At 35.0% G+C, this 17560-nt stretch overlaps 2 protein-coding genes across 4 annotated transcripts in view; one reads left to right on the top strand and one right to left on the bottom strand.

The window, feature by feature from the left end:
- Nucleotides 1–4040: 4040 nt before the first annotated feature.
- Nucleotides 4041–10574, top strand: LOC139687627 (hsp70-binding protein 1). Of its 2 annotated transcripts, none has more exons than XM_071584866.1 (7): nt 4041–4068; nt 4162–4386; nt 4576–4756; nt 4859–5080; nt 5181–5336; nt 6290–6531; nt 9678–10574. In XM_071584866.1, exons 2-7 carry the CDS (start codon nt 4171–4173, stop codon nt 9747–9749), a joined length of 1089 nt encoding a protein of 362 aa, XP_071440967.1. In that variant the 5' UTR covers nt 4041–4068; nt 4162–4170; the 3' UTR covers nt 9750–10574. The 2 variants fall into 2 exon arrangements, with proteins under 2 accessions (XP_071440967.1, XP_071440966.1); XM_071584865.1 differs by having other exon boundaries at nt 4041–4080.
- Nucleotides 10575–11173: 599 nt separating this feature from the next.
- Rcd6 (Reduction in Cnn dots 6) overlaps nt 11174–17560 on the bottom strand; it is a 214420-nt gene continuing 208033 nt past the window's right edge. For both annotated transcript variants that reach the window (XM_071584863.1, XM_071584864.1), the window contains one exon: nt 11174–11635. In XM_071584863.1, coding sequence (XP_071440964.1) covers nt 11247–11635 — 389 coding nt within the window. In that variant the 3' untranslated portion in view covers nt 11174–11246. The remainder of the gene's footprint in view (nt 11636–17560) is intronic.

The following is a 17560-nucleotide window of genomic DNA, read 5'->3' as shown; positions in this document are numbered from 1 at the left end:
GAAGTGTGCTTTGCTGGTTTAGTTGTGTTGAGAGGATGGATGTTGGTCAGTCACCCAGCAGATACATGAATGAATTGAATATTTTAAGAGGAAAGGGCAGACTTAGAAAGTCATGGGTGACTTTGATCATTGATTCATATATGAGGTCTGTCTAGAACTATCTAGCCATACAATATTTTCAGGAAAAAAGCCTATCTAGAGCAATGAGACCTTAGTCCCCTTTGAAGTACTCCCTTAAGGACCTCACCCTTATCCCAGCATCTCTGACACTTTAAAAAACAATTGGTAAAGTCCTTTTTTGAAATGGTTATCAACTGTCTCGTTGCATTCTTCTTAACTCATCAACCAACTGTTGGAAAGACTGGGCTTTTATTTCAGGGTTATAGCCGTAGACCTATGACTCATCTTCAATTTGACCTATTTTAGAAAACCCAGGTCAGTTGGTTTGAGGCTTCGAGCAAGTTTGCTACAACTGGAGCACAAAATCCTTGACAAGATAAAAGAGAATGCGACAAGGCAGCTAATGACCATTCCGAAAAAAAGACTTAGCTGATTTTTTTTAAAAGTGGAAGAGATGCTAGTATACATGTAGGTGCGTGAGGTCCCAAGGGTATAGAAGGAGACAAAGGTCTCCTAGTTAAAGGTAAGCTTCTTTTCTCGAACTATTGCTTGACTGGATCCTTTCCAAACAGACTTTTTATGACAATGATCAAGTTTAAACAGTACCATCATGAATAGAAGGCAATGCATGACACACTGCATAAATGCGACAGAGGTGAAAGAAGTTAGCAGGGAGAAGACAGACTGGATAAATTATGAGAAGGCAGACTGGATAAATTAGTGGCAGAAAGGTGGTAAGAATCCAGAAATATAGAGTCATGCCTTTTTGACTTTGCTACCCTGTAACTGAACAACTTGAAGGGTATGTATCTAAGTATGATTTGTTAAAAATAGTATAAACCTTTGTAATTAATCCAATAATGAGACTTTTAATTAAGTATAGAAAAATATCCACTTACAAAAATGTCATAAGCTAAAGGCAGCCATAATTTTGCCTACATGAATCCAACTATCTTTTACTGAAATTTATGATCAGTATCCAGTATGTGCTAAAAAATCACCTATAATGCTTTGAATCTAAAAGTATTAGTTTTGTTTTGAAGGCATAAAAGGTGTCAGCTGGAAGCTTGCCAAATCTCCTCCACTTTTGTATCAATAAGCAGTAAATAGTTATAGCCCATCAGAAAAATAAAAGGTGCTTTTGGGTAACATATTTTTTGCAGTATTGTTATCTTGCATGATATTTGGGCCGAGTGTCTACCTTCTTGAGGATTCCACATTAAAATTTGGTTGAAACTTCTGGATAGCTTCCTCTTTACCCAAGCAGCAATATCATCCATGTGCCAGATCTTAGGAAATTTGAAGCAGCATTGGAAAGGAATAACATTACCTACCCCAAAAGGTACCTAAATTTAAAACACCCATTAGGACTAGAACAAATTGAGCTCTACCCTAAATCATTAAATTAACTCTCATATTAATTGAATTACTGGAAATGGTTACTTTATACCAAATAATACTTTGATTCCTTTATGGTGGTACTTAATTTGTTAGTAGGAGCTTTTAATGATTTTCGCCATATTTAAATTCCTAATCAACATATTTGCTTATTCTACTGTAATATTGAGAAAAAAAGGTCAGTTTATGAAACTTAATTTTGAAAAATGGGTACCACATTTATTACCTGTATGATTCATCAAAGTTTGGATCAGAACAGCTAAGATAAAAATTCAATCAAAAGGGAGATATAACTTTTTAGAGTTTTCTTTAGTTTCATGAAAATTATTGTCAAAAATATAAAAATCAAATTTAAATTGATTTATGGTAATTGACCCAACCCTAACATTCACTGAATGTTTAGGTTTTTCATAAAAATGGCACATTTCTGGAAAAGAATTCATTATTGAAAATATGATTGTTTGCAATGAATAAGCAAGCAATGGAGTAATTAAATTACTAAGCCCAAGTTGAAAAAATTATTTTGACTCCACAACCCTAGTCATACAGCTAGTCCATGTAGTATTACGGGCTGCTGAATGAACATTTTTTAGAACTTAGCCGCTGATTCATGAAAATCTGCTATAAATTAGGTGCCCAATGACAACTTCAACAAATCTTAGGTCAAGTGGCTCTCTGAATACTGTATTCACAAGAGTACCAATAACAGTACAGGGAAGAGAAATATATCCATACATTTAATTTGTAACATGACATGCGGGTGCAATTGGGCTTATTATGTGCATATTCAATTCAGCAACAAAGCTATCTTCTAGTAGATGTGGCAGGTTTACTTGCTGCTTGCACATTTGGTAATTTCCAACTGTGTAACTTACACTATTGACTACTGCTCTACACTGTTGTGAGTGTATTTGTGCCAGTGAATTCCATAAAAACTCCTTTAGCCAAATGAAAGCAGTCCAATTCAGTATAATCTTGATATTTATTCAATAAATACTCCTTCTTTATTCAGTAACTATTCTTGGATCTTTTTATATTGTGACTTACAATGAAAAATATCTTAAATAAAAAGCATTCATTATATATAATGATAAATAAATGCATATGCATTTATCTATATCAGCATATATTATCATATCATAGTATTATTTGGTAGTCTACTGTTTTAAGGTAGGGTTTAGATAGGCACAGACTGGGTACTCCAACATTTCTTAGTCTCACCTAACAAGGCAAAATATGACACCCCATACTACCAAAAAACAGTTCTTCAATGCTACATGATTTCCATCTCCCCTCATTCTGTCCTACATCCCTATTCTTTTTCTATTTATACTCACTTACTTATCATGCTTCTCTCCATCACAGCCTTTTCCTCAGTAAAAAAAAACCATTAACATCAGTAACCAGTAATCAACCAAAAGGTTGGTTTGGGAAATGATGGTAGAGTTCACCCAGAACGAAGCCTGACGGCATGTGGAATTCAAACATCAGGGTGGGGGAGAGTTCCTTTCTCTGTCACAGTTATGGTTTCCCAGGAATATCTGGTACAATGATTCGATTGCTGTTCCTAAAGTAACACAAATCAAATCATATCATTTTAGGCCCCGAAATACATGGAAATACAAAGGTAATGAAAATTCAGGGACTCTTTAGAGTCCACTGAAGTAATGGGGTAAAATGAATCAAAATTTCATTGAGATGGAAATTGCCGCACATTTTCAGAACACAACATTAATTATAATACGATTAATAATAGACACACAACAAAAATTGGATTATTATCCATAATGCGACAAATGTGGTTACATAATCATTAAAATATTGTAGTTTATATTGTCTATATCTACTCTACATCGAATACTAAATAATTTCAATAAGTCAGCAGGAACAACTCTTTGCAGTAAATAAAGAGAAAGATATCGGAAGAGAGATGTGGTATAAAATAGTTGTTTGTACTTTAACTCCATAGAAGAGGAGTGGACTGCTCTGTGATTGAAAATTGGAGTTTAGATTGATGCAACTCTTTGTGCATTGCCAGTGAATGCACAGGTTATGGTATTGCTATGCATAAAATAAATGATTTAAATTAGATATAGCAATCTATTCAATGCTAGTTTAGTTTGAGCTCTCAGCGGTTCAAAGCTTTGACTATCAAGAATTAAAATTTTAATCGGCGAGAATACGCTTCTTTTTCATTCCCCTTAAGATACAAGAGGTATATTCAATATTTTGATGTGTCTCTCTCAGGTTGAAAATACAATAGAGGGGTTCCTAAGAATGTATACTCGGGGCGTTTTGGTCGACCTCCAGATTTGGAAAAAGTAGAGTCTTTATTAATTAATATACTTTACTAACATTAGCAATATTTATAAGGCTACGTACCAATTAACATGGATTTTGCTTATGTTATCCGTTTTCGTCCAACTCGACTATTGGCGCCATTTAGGTCGATTATAGCTTTGGTTTCGATTTTTCACGATTTGATCGATCGTCGATCAACAATCGAATACCATATAAAAAGGGAAAGAGTGAGGTCGATGGAGAATTTGGGTGACGAAATTTGTTAAGGATTGTTGCATATTAGTAGGTAGCTCGTCATATGTCTTCCTTCTGCTTATTTTAAAGCATAAACGTTGTTTATAGTATTACGATATGGGTTCCAAGAACTCAGGAAACGACAATAACAGGATGCCGAGGGCTATTGGTGCAATTACTCATAATCCTGATAGTAGGCAAGACGGAGAAAATGTTACTAGAAATCCTAATCAACCTAGACAACCCTCCAATTTGCAAGATCTGTTAAGATTCAGTATGGAAGCAAGGAGTCAGGGACAATCCAGCTCGCAGGTTCTTCCAATGGACGATGAGGTATGTTCCCATGCCATGTTTTTCGCTTAAGTTTCTTTAAGAGAAATCGTGAGTGGGTGTCGACCTCGCGTTAGTCTTAAAAGAAGCAAGAAGGTGGCAATACTGATGATAGATTGAGCGGCCTTCAAAGTTAATTTAACCGCTGTGTAGTAAACACGTATTTTGTCAATACCGGATATTTATTTTCAGCGCAAGAAATGGCTTGACAATGCCTTGAAGTATATGACCACAGATGTAATACAAATTTTACTCCAAGCTATTGATCTCTTGAAAAATGCTGGTTCTCTCACCATAGATGATGATCCAAAAGAGTACGAAGAAGCATTAGAAACTGTGGCTGGATGCGTTGAGAATTTGGATGTGGCTAATGGTGGGAATAGATAGTGGATAACTGTCGTTATGCTAATATTTAAATGACCCTTTAATTATTTTGTTGCTTGTCATGCATTTACACGGCATTGCTTTGTTACAGATTTTCATAAAATCGGAGGCTTCACAGTTTTTGAGCCATGTCTACTTTCCTGTCATCCATCCTTGCAGTGGAAGGCTGCTAACGTGATGGCGGAGTTGACGCAGAATAATCCGTATTGCCAGGAGAGAGCGATTGAATTAAATTTGCTCTCGATTTTGCTGAAATTGTTGGATCACAGTCGTAATGAGTTAACTCGTGTTAAAGCTCTATATGCTATTTCATGTGAGGACACGTATTAAATAAAGTAATGGATTGTTTCAGAATTATAAGTTGAAGTTTTAGTGTTGGGTTTTGTCAATAAATTGTTCCTTTGATTTTTTAGGTATTCTGAGAGATAATCCTAAGGCATTGAGTACGTTTTCGCAGCATGATGGGTTTTCTGTCTTATTGCGTTCAATGCAAAGCCATGTGGAGAAGCTTAAGACAAAATCGTCCTTTCTACTAACGTCATTGTGTACACAAAATCCAGAAATAATAGGTGAGTGTTTTTATGTTATGTGCTAATGCCTTCTGAATTTGGTTGTGATACCAGTAGACCATTTCTCTAGGTGAGTCCAAAATACAAAGCCTCTCTCACTAGTGTGCCGAAAATTTTAAAATAATGTGATTGTATCATAAAAGGTTTTAAAGCAGTTGCAATTAGGGTTGCCAGTATTGCTGAAAATCCATTTAATTCAGTCTCAGATTTTGGCTTGATAAGTCAGGGGACAATTTACACATTCAAAAAGAGTGAAATAGCTATATACCATGTTTTGATCACTTGACACCGCACCCCTGTACAAAGAAATTATATGCTGTCATCATTATGTAGCCAGTGCCTCTAGCTTTTAAGTGCCATTTTGATGACCTAAATGAGAATAAAATTATATTAACGGAGCAGAAAATATAGATATATGATATTTTATGATTTTCATGTCTTTTTTTAATAGCTCACTTAAGTTTGTAACCCTATGTAGTCTTTAAATCAGCTTTCAATAACGCTTTCTGTAATAATCTAAAGGGTTGCCTACTAGATACCATTGTAACTGTTTCATATACCCTTATTCACATATCCATGAGAGACTTTTAAGAGAACTAAAGCTTCCTCTAAATTGAATTGGAAAGTCAAGATTTCCCAATATGTTGTTTAGTACAGCAGAACATAATGAAAACTCCATCCAAGCATGGAATTTCCATTGAAATGTATCTTACAAAGAAGCACCATCGATGCTGATTTAATCAAAACTACATAGTATAATCTTCATTTGGCTAACAAATTATGAGAGGACAATGTCAGTTTACTCTTCTTGGTACAACGTGACCACTTTGGCTCAATATTAAAGAGAAAGTAAGTTATTTACAATTGAGCTTAAATTAAGCTGTGTTGTGTCCTTAGCTGCTGTTGATGATTAACCTAGAAGATGTCATGATGTGAACATTATGTATCTACAGATTCACTGTGCAATATGGGATTTGTGGAGCAACTAGCTGCACTGGTAGTGCAGCAGCAGCAGCCTGGATTCAGCTCAAGTGGCTCGAATGGAGGGAGGAGTTTAGAACATCTTCTTTCGGCTTTATTAACGTTGATAAGGGATAATGAAAGGGCACAGTCCGCATGTCGCCGGCCTGAGCTTGGCCTGCGTAGATCTTTGGAATATCACCTACAGTCAATAAGAGGGAAGGATGAGTTCAGGGTAAGGAATGTTCCTCAGCAAAATTTAGTATTATGGGCTGATTGCAATGTTTTCAGATGTTTCTGTTCTTTAAGGGCATGCATATATTTCTCACGGCTGATTTGGGTAGTGTGTATTTTGAGTCACTACATCCTTGCAGCAATGACTCAAGAGTCTGCGTGCATGATCTCTTTTCACCCTTCTTAATTTCTTAAAGGCCTCATCAGAAGTTGAAGGGAGGGACATAGTTTTATTTGGTATATGGTTTGCAACAGTTGTAGCCAACAAATGCTGTAATGGAATGCCACTAAATATTTTAAAAATCAGAAGATACAAAGTTTTTTAAACTGTTAAGTTGTATGAGATGTGAGGCACTACCTTAGTGTCAGGGGTGTGGGTGATAAGCTTGCAATAATTGCAAATAATGGTGAAATTTTATGACTGTAGGAAAATTCAATTTTTATAGACCTTGGAGAAATCTTGCCACCCAGAATATTTCATGGTATTATTGGTTATTGGAGCTCTTAACTGATGTTTTACATCAAGTGTTTCATTGCATATAGAATGTCAACGAGCTCAAGTGAAAGTAATGAATTGCTAATTGAATGTACGAGGGTCATCCGGAAAGTAGTACCCGTTCGTGCCGCATGAAGTGCTGACGACGCGAGTAGCCGCTGGACGAGGTCAGATAGCTTCAGTGGCTTGTCTGCCTTCTCTGAGCCAAGTTGCGTGACGCTAGCATTGCCTGTGTTGTTTCTGTGATTGTTTACAATGTTTAAAAAAATTGAGAACGCCGCCAGTTGTGAAGTGAGGGCAGTGATTAAATTCCTCAATGCAAGAAACGTTCGCCCATGTGATATTCATCGCCAATTAAAGGAGGTGTATGGAGACAATGTAATGGACGAGTCGTCTGTTCGGCGGTGGTGTCGCAACTTCAACATGGGGAGGGGGAACACACACGACGATGAGCGTTCGGGGAGACCGTCTGTCATTACAGACCAACTGGTGAGCTCAGTTGACGAATTCGTGAGGAACGATCGGCGCGTCACAATTGATGACATCTGTGAGCATTTTCCCAATGTTTCTCGAACAATTGTTCATGAAATTGTTAAACACCATCTGCATTATGCAAAAATTTGTGCAAGATGGGTCCCTCGCGTATCTCAATGAGCTGGCGGCGAAGGACTATGCAGCAGGAATACAGAAACTTGTCACACGTTATGACAAATGCCTTAATTTGCTTGGAGATTATGTTGAGAAGTAGTTTAAAGTATCCTCTTTCAAATAAAATTTTTTATGTTTGTTAATATTTACTTTTGTGTCTTTATTTCACGAACGGGTACTACTTTCCGGATGACCCTCGTATAATTTTTTTGGACTGAAAGCGTGTTTAGTGAATGCTAATCAACTGGTCACCAAATTCTTCTCTTTATATTCTTGTAAGATATGTGAGCAATAAATTTGTAATAACCAAATTTAGTGGTGTCCATATGTAAACCATGCTTAGTGGAGTTGTAGTATGTAGATAGATTACAGTAATTCAAACTCCCTCACATGTTGCCACAAGTCATCATGGTTTTTCATAATTGTATGTTTAAGCTTCGGTATTTATCAATTTATTTATATGCTCTAATTTTTCCTACCTTCAAGTCATGCTTCAGCCACTTACCAGAACAATGGATGTTACTGTAACTAAGGTGGACAGTGATTCTTAACGAGTACCGTAGTTAAGCAAGCATTTAAATTGATCAAGTTTCAAAATGTAATTTAAGAGTGTTCACTATAGTAGTTGTGTGATTTATTAGACTCACTTTATTTCTTTCGTTTATTTTATAATTGGTACCCAGAGTTAGAACTAGAGATTTAAAAATTTGTCCCTAAAGATTCACTGGTACAGTACTTCTAGAATATAAATAGCAGAAAAGTGGTAGTATTCAATGTGCAGAAGAAATATGAAATACATTTTATATATTGATGTATAATATTCATTTGCATTAATTTGGCTGGATTTTACAATGAATTTTTTTGACTATGACTATACACTGTAGTTTGACGGTGTGAATGTTATGCTCAGGTCATTATTTATCAATATGTATTTGGAGTGGCACTGCACACTCCTAGAATTCTATTATTCATAGAATTTTCTCATTGCACGGGGCAATGTTGCAGTGCATATGATCAGTCAAATGATCGCATACTCTATAACACACCACTTAAATAGTGTAGAGTATGCACAACTGTAATATCATATGCATGTAGTCAATCATTAAGTTTTTAAAAATTATGATAGAGCTCAATTAATATGTTATTACTGAACATTTTTGACTCGTGAAAAGAAAAAAATGTTAATTTGGTTTGGATAAAAATGGTATTTTTGGTGACTCACTTTAATATCTTACAGCCTAGAAATTTACTGTTTACATGTTGAAAGAAATACCCAAAGAACTTGGATTTGTAAGTACCTTTCTGGCAATGCAATGGCTTTTCCTCTTCGCATATGTAGGGGTTGAAAGTTTTAAATGATTCAGTGTGTACATATATTAGTGGCGCATAAATTGTGATTAACCATTCACAGAAGAATAGATACATTGTTTTTTTAATGATAAAAAGAAATGCAACATGGTATGATTAATCAAAACCCAGATGCTTTTTGAATGCTTCTATTACGGGAGTGGTTGCCAAGATTTGGCATTAATTGTTGTAGTTTAGAAATGGTAATTGACTGTAATTAATCCCATTGACCCCTAATTCCTGAATTCTAATCAATTAGTAGCTTAAATTGAAGGAAATTTCCCGTGTTTATCCTAATCATGAAGTAACTCCAGTGAAAGACTAGGTCATGATTAATTACTATTTATCGGAGTTTCTTTAAATCTTGCTTTCACTAAACAAAGCTTCCTGCTAAAAATTCAGCAAAAAAATAAAGAATCCTAGTAGAGAAATTTAATGTGGTTTATCAAAATGGGCAAAGCTTAAGAGGGAATTCTATTTTTTCTCATTTGGTCTACTTCTGAATTAGTTTGTATGTTATTACACTGTAGCTGTAATTATTATTTGATCCCTTTCTTCTTTGTTGTATATCTATATATATATAGCAATGTTTTAACTTTACTCTTAATCAAGATTATAAACGTGTTTATTAAAATGATATAATTACTTCTTTTCAGGAGGAAGCAGATTATTGTCGTGACCTCCTGAAAATAGTATTTTCAGGAGATGTAGAAGAAGAAGAAAGATAACTCTGTTATTTATTAGACAAAGTTCTTGTTGCCTGAGTATTTCTAAATGAGATGGCTGATGGTAAACATCTCAAAAATGCTATAACTAATTTTGTGTTATATTTTTGTAATGAATAATTGTCCATAACTTATGAAGAATAACTTAGTGAGTGGCTCAATTATTTTTTTTAGGCTCTCAAAATGGAGTTTCTCTATTTTTGAGCTAATGAATGCATGACTTTGTTAAAATTGCAATTACTGTTATAATGTAAAAATGCCTAATGTTCATGTGACTAATTTAATGAGTTGAAGGAATTGGGATTCACTTTCCAATATTTCTTTAGACATTCCTCAATCTCATAGTTGTAAATTATTAATCTTGTCTTCTTTACCTGTGCCTGAATTGAAGATGAAAATAACATGCTAACTAAATAAAACAATTGAAATAAGTCTACTAAAATTTTTTTCACTTCATCCTTTTCTTCCGCAGTAAACACCCAGAAAAAAGGCCCAAGTAAGAAACCAATGCTTTTTACCATGCACTCAATCTTCATAGCAATACATGAGAGTATGATATTCCCCTGAATTTCTGCCATTTGTTTTTTACAAGTGCATCCAAGAAATTGCATGTTAAGAACAAATTCAATCACTAAATTGTAACAGGAATATTGTAAATTATAAGCCCTTAAACAACTAGTGAAGGAAATTTGAAAGAACTAATCGCATATATGTTGGATGTTATTTCCAAATTACAAAATTTTACTTTGTAATTAAATTGCCAAACAATCATGACTGAAGTAATTAAAATGGCTCATGTATTACTACCACAGCTTTCACTCTCCTTAAAATATGCTGTAATATTTTTCCACTTACATTTCCTAAGAGTCAACTAGCATTCTGCTAAAGTTTATATTAAAGATTAATTTATTATGGCACTTATTATAATTACAGCCCATTTTGTAACAAATGCATTGCTTCATATATCATAGCTTTCACCCTCAGTGTCAGTATAAATTTACACTTTTTATATTTGTTAAATGTACAGAAATATACATGTAGAAATATCCTTAAAAACTATCAATATATATATTTTTATGGTTGGTATATTGACTTGTTTACCCAATAACTTGGATCTATCATCATTGCACCTGATCCTATGACTATCCAATTTTTTCTTTCATTTTGATGCCACTGCTTAGATAAGTTTATAAACTAGCTGCATAAAGCAGTGTTACATCCTCAGGTACTCTTAAGGTCCTCCTTCACAAATTTTCATAAAAATAATGTAAAGAATCAAGACCTGGTGAATCTCAGACCATGGTAAAACTCCACCACCGCAAATGGTGCACCTGCACTACCCACCAGAAGGTTCATGATCAATCTATCACACGGCCAACAGTATTGCACACAAGTTTTCACTACGTGGAACACACTTGAGCTGGAAATTTAACAAGTACTTAGCATTTTTATTACTTTCCAACATGAAAAACTCAACAAAAACTTTACACTCAATTAACATCAAAGAGCAACATCTTTGTACTTATGGAAATCATCTGACTCAGCACCTAGTGAAGTCCTACTGCCATCAGAAGAGGCAGGGAATGCGGACGGATTTGGAAAGGGTGAACCACTAATGCTAGCTGCAACTCTGATGTCGCCCACAGACAGAGCTCTTCGTACTCCTCCCCTTGCCATGACTCGCTTCTCTCTCAATGACCCACCACTGTCACCTTCCCACACTCCACCAGTCCATCCAGTGGCCACGCCTGCTCTCGTATCTGGGTGCACATAGTCCATGTACCCAATGGAAATAGGCCTGGAGGGCAGTGGATAATGCCAGTAGTCTCCAATGGCAACTGGAGCACCATTCTCTGTTGTTCCATCCATATGCCACCCTCTTATTGGACCTGAATGTCGAAGATTTAAGCAGACTTTTAGCAAAAGTAAATGCACTACATACCTGTTTATACGGAAGTTGAAAAATGAGTTATTTTTGAACAATATTTGTAAGATTGCAAAGAAACAGCAACATAACTTTGGAGCACCTAAAAAATTTCTACTTCAGGCATTTAAAATAGCGACACATTTTGAATTGAAATTTGGTGAACATGAATGACCTTTAATTTACAATGTACAACTTATAAGTCAAGTTATTGAGATATATTAACCAAACAAGCAACTTTTATACTAGTTGCAGTATTTCAGCGGGATGACTTGGCCTAGAATTTGTAATCACAAAATGTAAAGCTTGATGTTCTACCTAATCTGACCAGCAACGATTATTGTTACAATTACGGTCAGAAAAGCCAAATTGAGTAAAGGTTCTTTATATATGGTAGCCCGTAAATCATCTGTTACTCAGTGATGTGGCTGCCAATGCATCTAAAATTTAAAGAAATAAATATAATTAAGTGAATGGAAAACCAGTACCATTATCTCATAAAATTATGGACATGAGTAATAAACCTGTCACTCTGGGAAGGCATTAGCAGTCTATGGTAATAGCCTGTAAGAATAGTGTGTGCCTAGAAACAGGGGAGATAAGACATGCTGGATTGTCAAAGGTTAGGATAATGCTGAGCAGAAGAAGAAGTTATAAAATATCAAACGACTGGAGAAATAAAATGTGAATGCAAGTTTTTTGTGAAGCAATATAGAAGGACAGGATGATGGCCTAACTAGCACCAATTATTTTATGTAAGATGATAGAAGTATCAAGTATTTCAAAATAAAATTCAAGAGTGAAAGAGGAAAATACAAAATGTACAGCAGAAATCAATTAACACAAAATGAAGAGGTCCATCAATATTTCTTGCTAATATTTTCTGTGACTTAAGAATTACTTGGATAGGAATGTGCATCATCTTAACTAATACATCTCTCTCTCTATAATATAAAAAACAGTAATTCATTAAACCATGAACTCACCTTGTTTATTCACCATGTTATTTCAGCATTTATACGTTAATGTTAATAGTTAAAAGAGTCCTGGGCTGCTGACCATAAGGCATGGGTACAACATTGGGTGGACTCTGGGTACCCTCAGTTTCACCCAAGCTGCATGATTTTTTGGGTACCAGATCTTCCTGGGAAACCATAGGTGGCACAGGGAATAGAATTGGACCCCCTACCCTGACGTGTGAATTTCACATGCCATATAAGACTAAGCATTAGGTGAGCTCTACCTTCGTATATGAAACTGATTCTTGGATTGATTACCATGGTTATCATATGTATGTATTTACGAGGCGAAATTGGGCACCTAATTTTGAGCAGATTTTCATGAATCAGCAGCTAAGTTCTAAGCAATGTTCACTCAGCAGCCCATAATACTACATGGACTAGCTGTATGACTGAGGAGGTACACAATTAATATGGATGACACTATGCTATTTCAAATGCTTTATCTTTAACTGGTAATTTACTCTCTTGAATTTTTCCCATGAGAGCATTACTTACTAGATTTTGTCAGTGTGATAAATGTTCTTCGCTGAAAAGTATTCAAACAATTTAGCCAAGGTAGAAGTCCACTCTGGTCTCATATCAAGAGAAATATTCCCAGGTTTGCCAGAAACACTCTTCAATACAATTCCATCCCTGCCCTAGAATCATCTCTACCATTCAGGATTAGAATGAATCAATTCCCAACTCTGATGCTAAAATGTCAAACTTTGCCATTAATGTGGAACCAGAAATTAGGGCCATTCTGGAATAGTCAGTTTCAAACACATAATCAGACCTGCATCTAAATCTTCATGTATATTTATTGTATCTAAATCTTCATAAATACGGATTCCTCATTTTGTTCTTATTGAACATATATTTGCTATTTTTTTTAATCTTTTAATAAAAAGTATTGACAAGTCTGAATTTGGCTTGACAAAATCTTTTCAAATGTCTGTTTTAAACACCATAATGCATTATCTCAATAGTTTTAGCCTCAACTTTGTGGAAGTTCATTTTAATAAATGAAAAAGAAAAACTTTGTTCCAATCCACCACTTTATTTTAAATAAAGTAGTGGATAAACACTAAATAAAGTGGTGGATTGGAACAAAGTTTTTCTTTTTCATTTACCATAATGCATTTTTTTGGCCACTTATAGATGAGCTGCTTATACTTTATAAATTTACAAATTCACATCCAAAAGAGAAGATGTTGCAGGCAGATTCTTTGAAAATTCACCCTCGGAAATTTAAAATCAGTTAAGTGTAAAAGAGAGAAGGGCAATGAGAAAGGGCATTTTAAGAACATAAACCTAGTTTTGCGGAGTAATTTGGCTTAACCATACAATAATGATAATAAGCATCATTTGCCAATCCTCCTCTATCTTGAAGAGATGAGAGTTGCTGGAATTAATTTATTGCACCAAAGGCAAGCTTTAATGGTCCTCTCTTCACTGTGATGGAGAAAGAGACATGATCATGAGAAGTTAGGGTGAGTGAGCTAGGGCAGAGGTGTTCAACCGGTGGGTGGACTTTGTCCATTTTGTGGGCTGGACTATGCCCAACATTCATGGTTTCTTGGGGGATAGCATTGATCAACCATCATTTATGTTAGGCTTTTATCTTAAGCTACTTCAGCAATGTTCAGAGTAACTAAGGCCCTCTTCTACCACTGACCAGCCATCCTGATGGCCAACTCGAGTTCAACCCATAAGTGCAAGTGAATTTAGGGTCCCTAGAGTCAGGTGTTTCTGCACTGCTGCTGAACCTATCAACTTAAAAGAGAGGTATATGGATATTTTTAGTTGTAGGAGCACCCTCACTGGTGTGCTAATGGAAACTATCAATAAGGATATAAGGCATAAAAGTTTTTAGAGACCTTGCCATGGCTCATGACATCCAGTCAAAAATTTAATTTCATGTTATCCAAAGAATTATGCAAGGATGTATTTTCTGTGAAGCAAAGAATTCTTTTGTATTATCCATTTTGTGTAATATAGATATATATCGAAAACTGCAGTAGCCAATATCAGACCATGACTACATTTCATAATAACTGGTATTTCATGCTATCCACTTTCATGTTAAGTGATTTCTACTCTAGTTGAAGTCCAGGTGAACATGCCAACTATTTATAAACAGGAAGAAATTGGGTGCATGATCCACTTGAAGAAATAATAGAAAATTAAGGTTCCTTCAAGAGACCATGCAATTGATATGAATAAATTGGTAGGAAAGAAGGAAGCAAGGTATCATTTCACAAATAAAGAATACTAAATGACTGCAGTGAGAAAATTATGGAGTTATGTACAATAAAGGGTAACATGGTTTTCATGCCAACAAGAACAGAAGTACATGGAAAATGCTAGTCGATGCAGGAATATATTAATTAATCTACATATATATATATAGCTAGAAAATGCATCAACAATGTTTTTGGGACAGAGGCAGATTCACATAGTACTTTAGTCTTTATGAAATATAACTTGGATATTAAGGAAGTAGTGAAAATGAAATTTAGGGGTAAAAATTGGAAAAAAATAAGGGAATGCAACTATTTGCGGAAAGATTGAAAGATCTAAATAAAGGGATAGCAAATACTGTAGAAGAATGGTGATTTTGACAATAAAAAGAGATGTCCGGGACTAGAGAAAAGAGGGAAATTTAAGGACAAAAAACTCATGGAGTTAGGGTGAATGTACACATTATGTAAAGTAAATATGTAAACTAACACAAGGAACTAAGTGGATGAAGGAAACAGCAATGAGATAGAGAAATTTCAGAGATGGAAAGCTAATCTAGTATAGAAGGCAATAAAATTTCAATGAGGAAAGGAAAAGTAATACCAACTTATAATAAATATCAGAGGAGATTTCTTAACTATATTAAAACTGATTCAGGCAATGTAGAAATTTTAGAGAAGGTATATCTGCCAATAGTAAACTTAATGTTACAACAGAAGCTTTCCCACTTGAGCCATAATTTGATTGATGTGTGGTGTAAAATTATATGTAACAGCTTAATTTTTTTAATTTATCTTTTTTTTTTCTTGCTGATTGATTAATGTAAATGAAATGGGGATTCTCTTGTTTTGTTGAAGAGATTTGTGTTTGGAAGTTTCCTTTAAGTGTACTTTTGTTTTACTGACTGATTTTATCTATTATCTTTTGTGATTACTTGGGACTTGTGTGCCACCTGACACTGTCTATCAGCACATGTGGATTTTTAATAATAATAATAATAATATAGGTACTTCATATTTTTCACTGATAGAGGTCTTTTTTCATTTAATGCACTTGATTAGAGGTAAAAAAGATATTTAAATTATTTACCTTATTATAACCCTGCAAGATATTTTATTTGGGTGACATTAAAATTAACTTTTGAAATATTTCCCCAAATCTCAATTTTACATATTTTTTCACTGGTCCCTTAAAAATTCAAATTCGATAGTTCACTTTACTTATTGGTGTGAATTTCTTCATTATTGTTTGCAAACTTTATCTGCAATGAATGAAAGCATGAAATAACCTTGACTTTGTTCAAGGACTGTTCAATAAATATTGATCATAAAATGTTTATTAGAACAATTTACAGTCTAAAAATTTAATTACGATATATTTCCACTCAATGAGTTATGCATCAAATGAATTAAACTACTTGACTAGTCAGCTTGCAACTGCTGCCATCAATAGCAGTAGTTGCAAGTTGAATCATGATAACTTTGGTTATGGCAACGTTGGAGAGAATACAGGACACTAATCACAATTTTGTTTCAGCAAAATTTCAATGCAGAGGCCAATGTTAAGCTAAAACAAGCTAATGAAGAGTATTTTTCCCTATATCACAGATGGAAGGTGGTTTTTAATATTTAAAGAGGAAATACAATTAATTTCAAAGGAAGATGGACCCAGAACTCCAGTCACAGCGCTTACAGAAGTTAACATTACCACATCCTAATGCCTTTTTGAGAGGATATCATCCAAAAAGAGCACCATCAGAAATATTGAAAATTTGATTGGATGTCATCCATTCCTAACAGAAAAATAGCAAATGAGACATTCTTGGTTGTTGCGGGTTCCATGACTTATCATACCCAAACAACAGGATGTCCATATGCAGGTTTGTTCACAGTTGAAGTTAGTATTACAGGGAGATAAGAAGTTTCTTTCGAAGGTATCCCTGCAAATGGAATTTGGCTACATCATTTTGACCCACAAAACAAGCAGCAAAGCTCTGCGTGGAAATCTCTGTCCCCGCCAACACCAAAAAAGCCTAATCAGTGGCTTCTAATGGGAAAGTTATGGTCGCATCATTTTTCAGCATTGATGAAATGGTGTGACTGCAGGTTGTGCCATCATGTCTCACTGTAAATTGAGAATTCCACACAGATGTACCAAAAATTTTCCATTGCCTACAAGCTTCCAATGTTTGACCCATTTTAGGAGCAACCAAAAAGATTTTCTGCACTGGTTTGTGACCACAGATGAAACTTGGGTCCACTACTATACTCCAGAGACAAAAGAGCAGCCAAAGCAGTGGAAACATGTTGATTGACCACCACCAAAGAAAGCGAAAGCAATACAGTTGGCCAGAAAGGTGATGGCTTCAGTTTTCTGGGATGAAAAAAGGATTCTGCAGATAGATTATCTTCCCATGGTCAAACAATTACTGGGCAATACTACGCTAACCTCAAGGACCAACCTCAGTAAAGAGACACAAAAAAAGGACAGATATGGCAAGGAAGAAAGTCATCTTTCATCAAGATACTGCACGCTCATACACAAATGACGTTGCCATGGCAAAAATACATGAACTAAGATACAAATTGTGGCCACATCTGCCTTATTCACCTGATTTGCCTCCATCAGATTTTCATCTCTTCCCC

This window comes from Hetaerina americana, unplaced genomic scaffold, assembly GCF_022747635.1.
Source record: "Hetaerina americana unplaced genomic scaffold, ioHetAmer1.1.p SCAF_2, whole genome shotgun sequence".
NCBI classification, from domain to species: domain Eukaryota; kingdom Metazoa; phylum Arthropoda; class Insecta; order Odonata; family Calopterygidae; genus Hetaerina; species Hetaerina americana.
Note: the sequence above shows the minus strand (reverse complement) of the source record. Positions and strands in the feature narration are given on the sequence as shown.

Coding starts and splice junctions, on each gene's coding strand:
- LOC139687627 (XM_071584866.1), top strand. CDS start 4,171: ATGGGTTCCAAGAACTCAGGAAACGACAATAACAGGATGCCGAGGGCT. Junction 4,757..4,858: donor GAATTTGGATGTGGCTAATG/GTGGGAATAGAT, acceptor GCTTTGTTACAG/ATTTTCATAAAATCGGAGGC. Junction 6,532..9,677: donor GAGGGAAGGATGAGTTCAGG/GTAAGGAATGTT, acceptor ACTTCTTTTCAG/GAGGAAGCAGATTATTGTCG.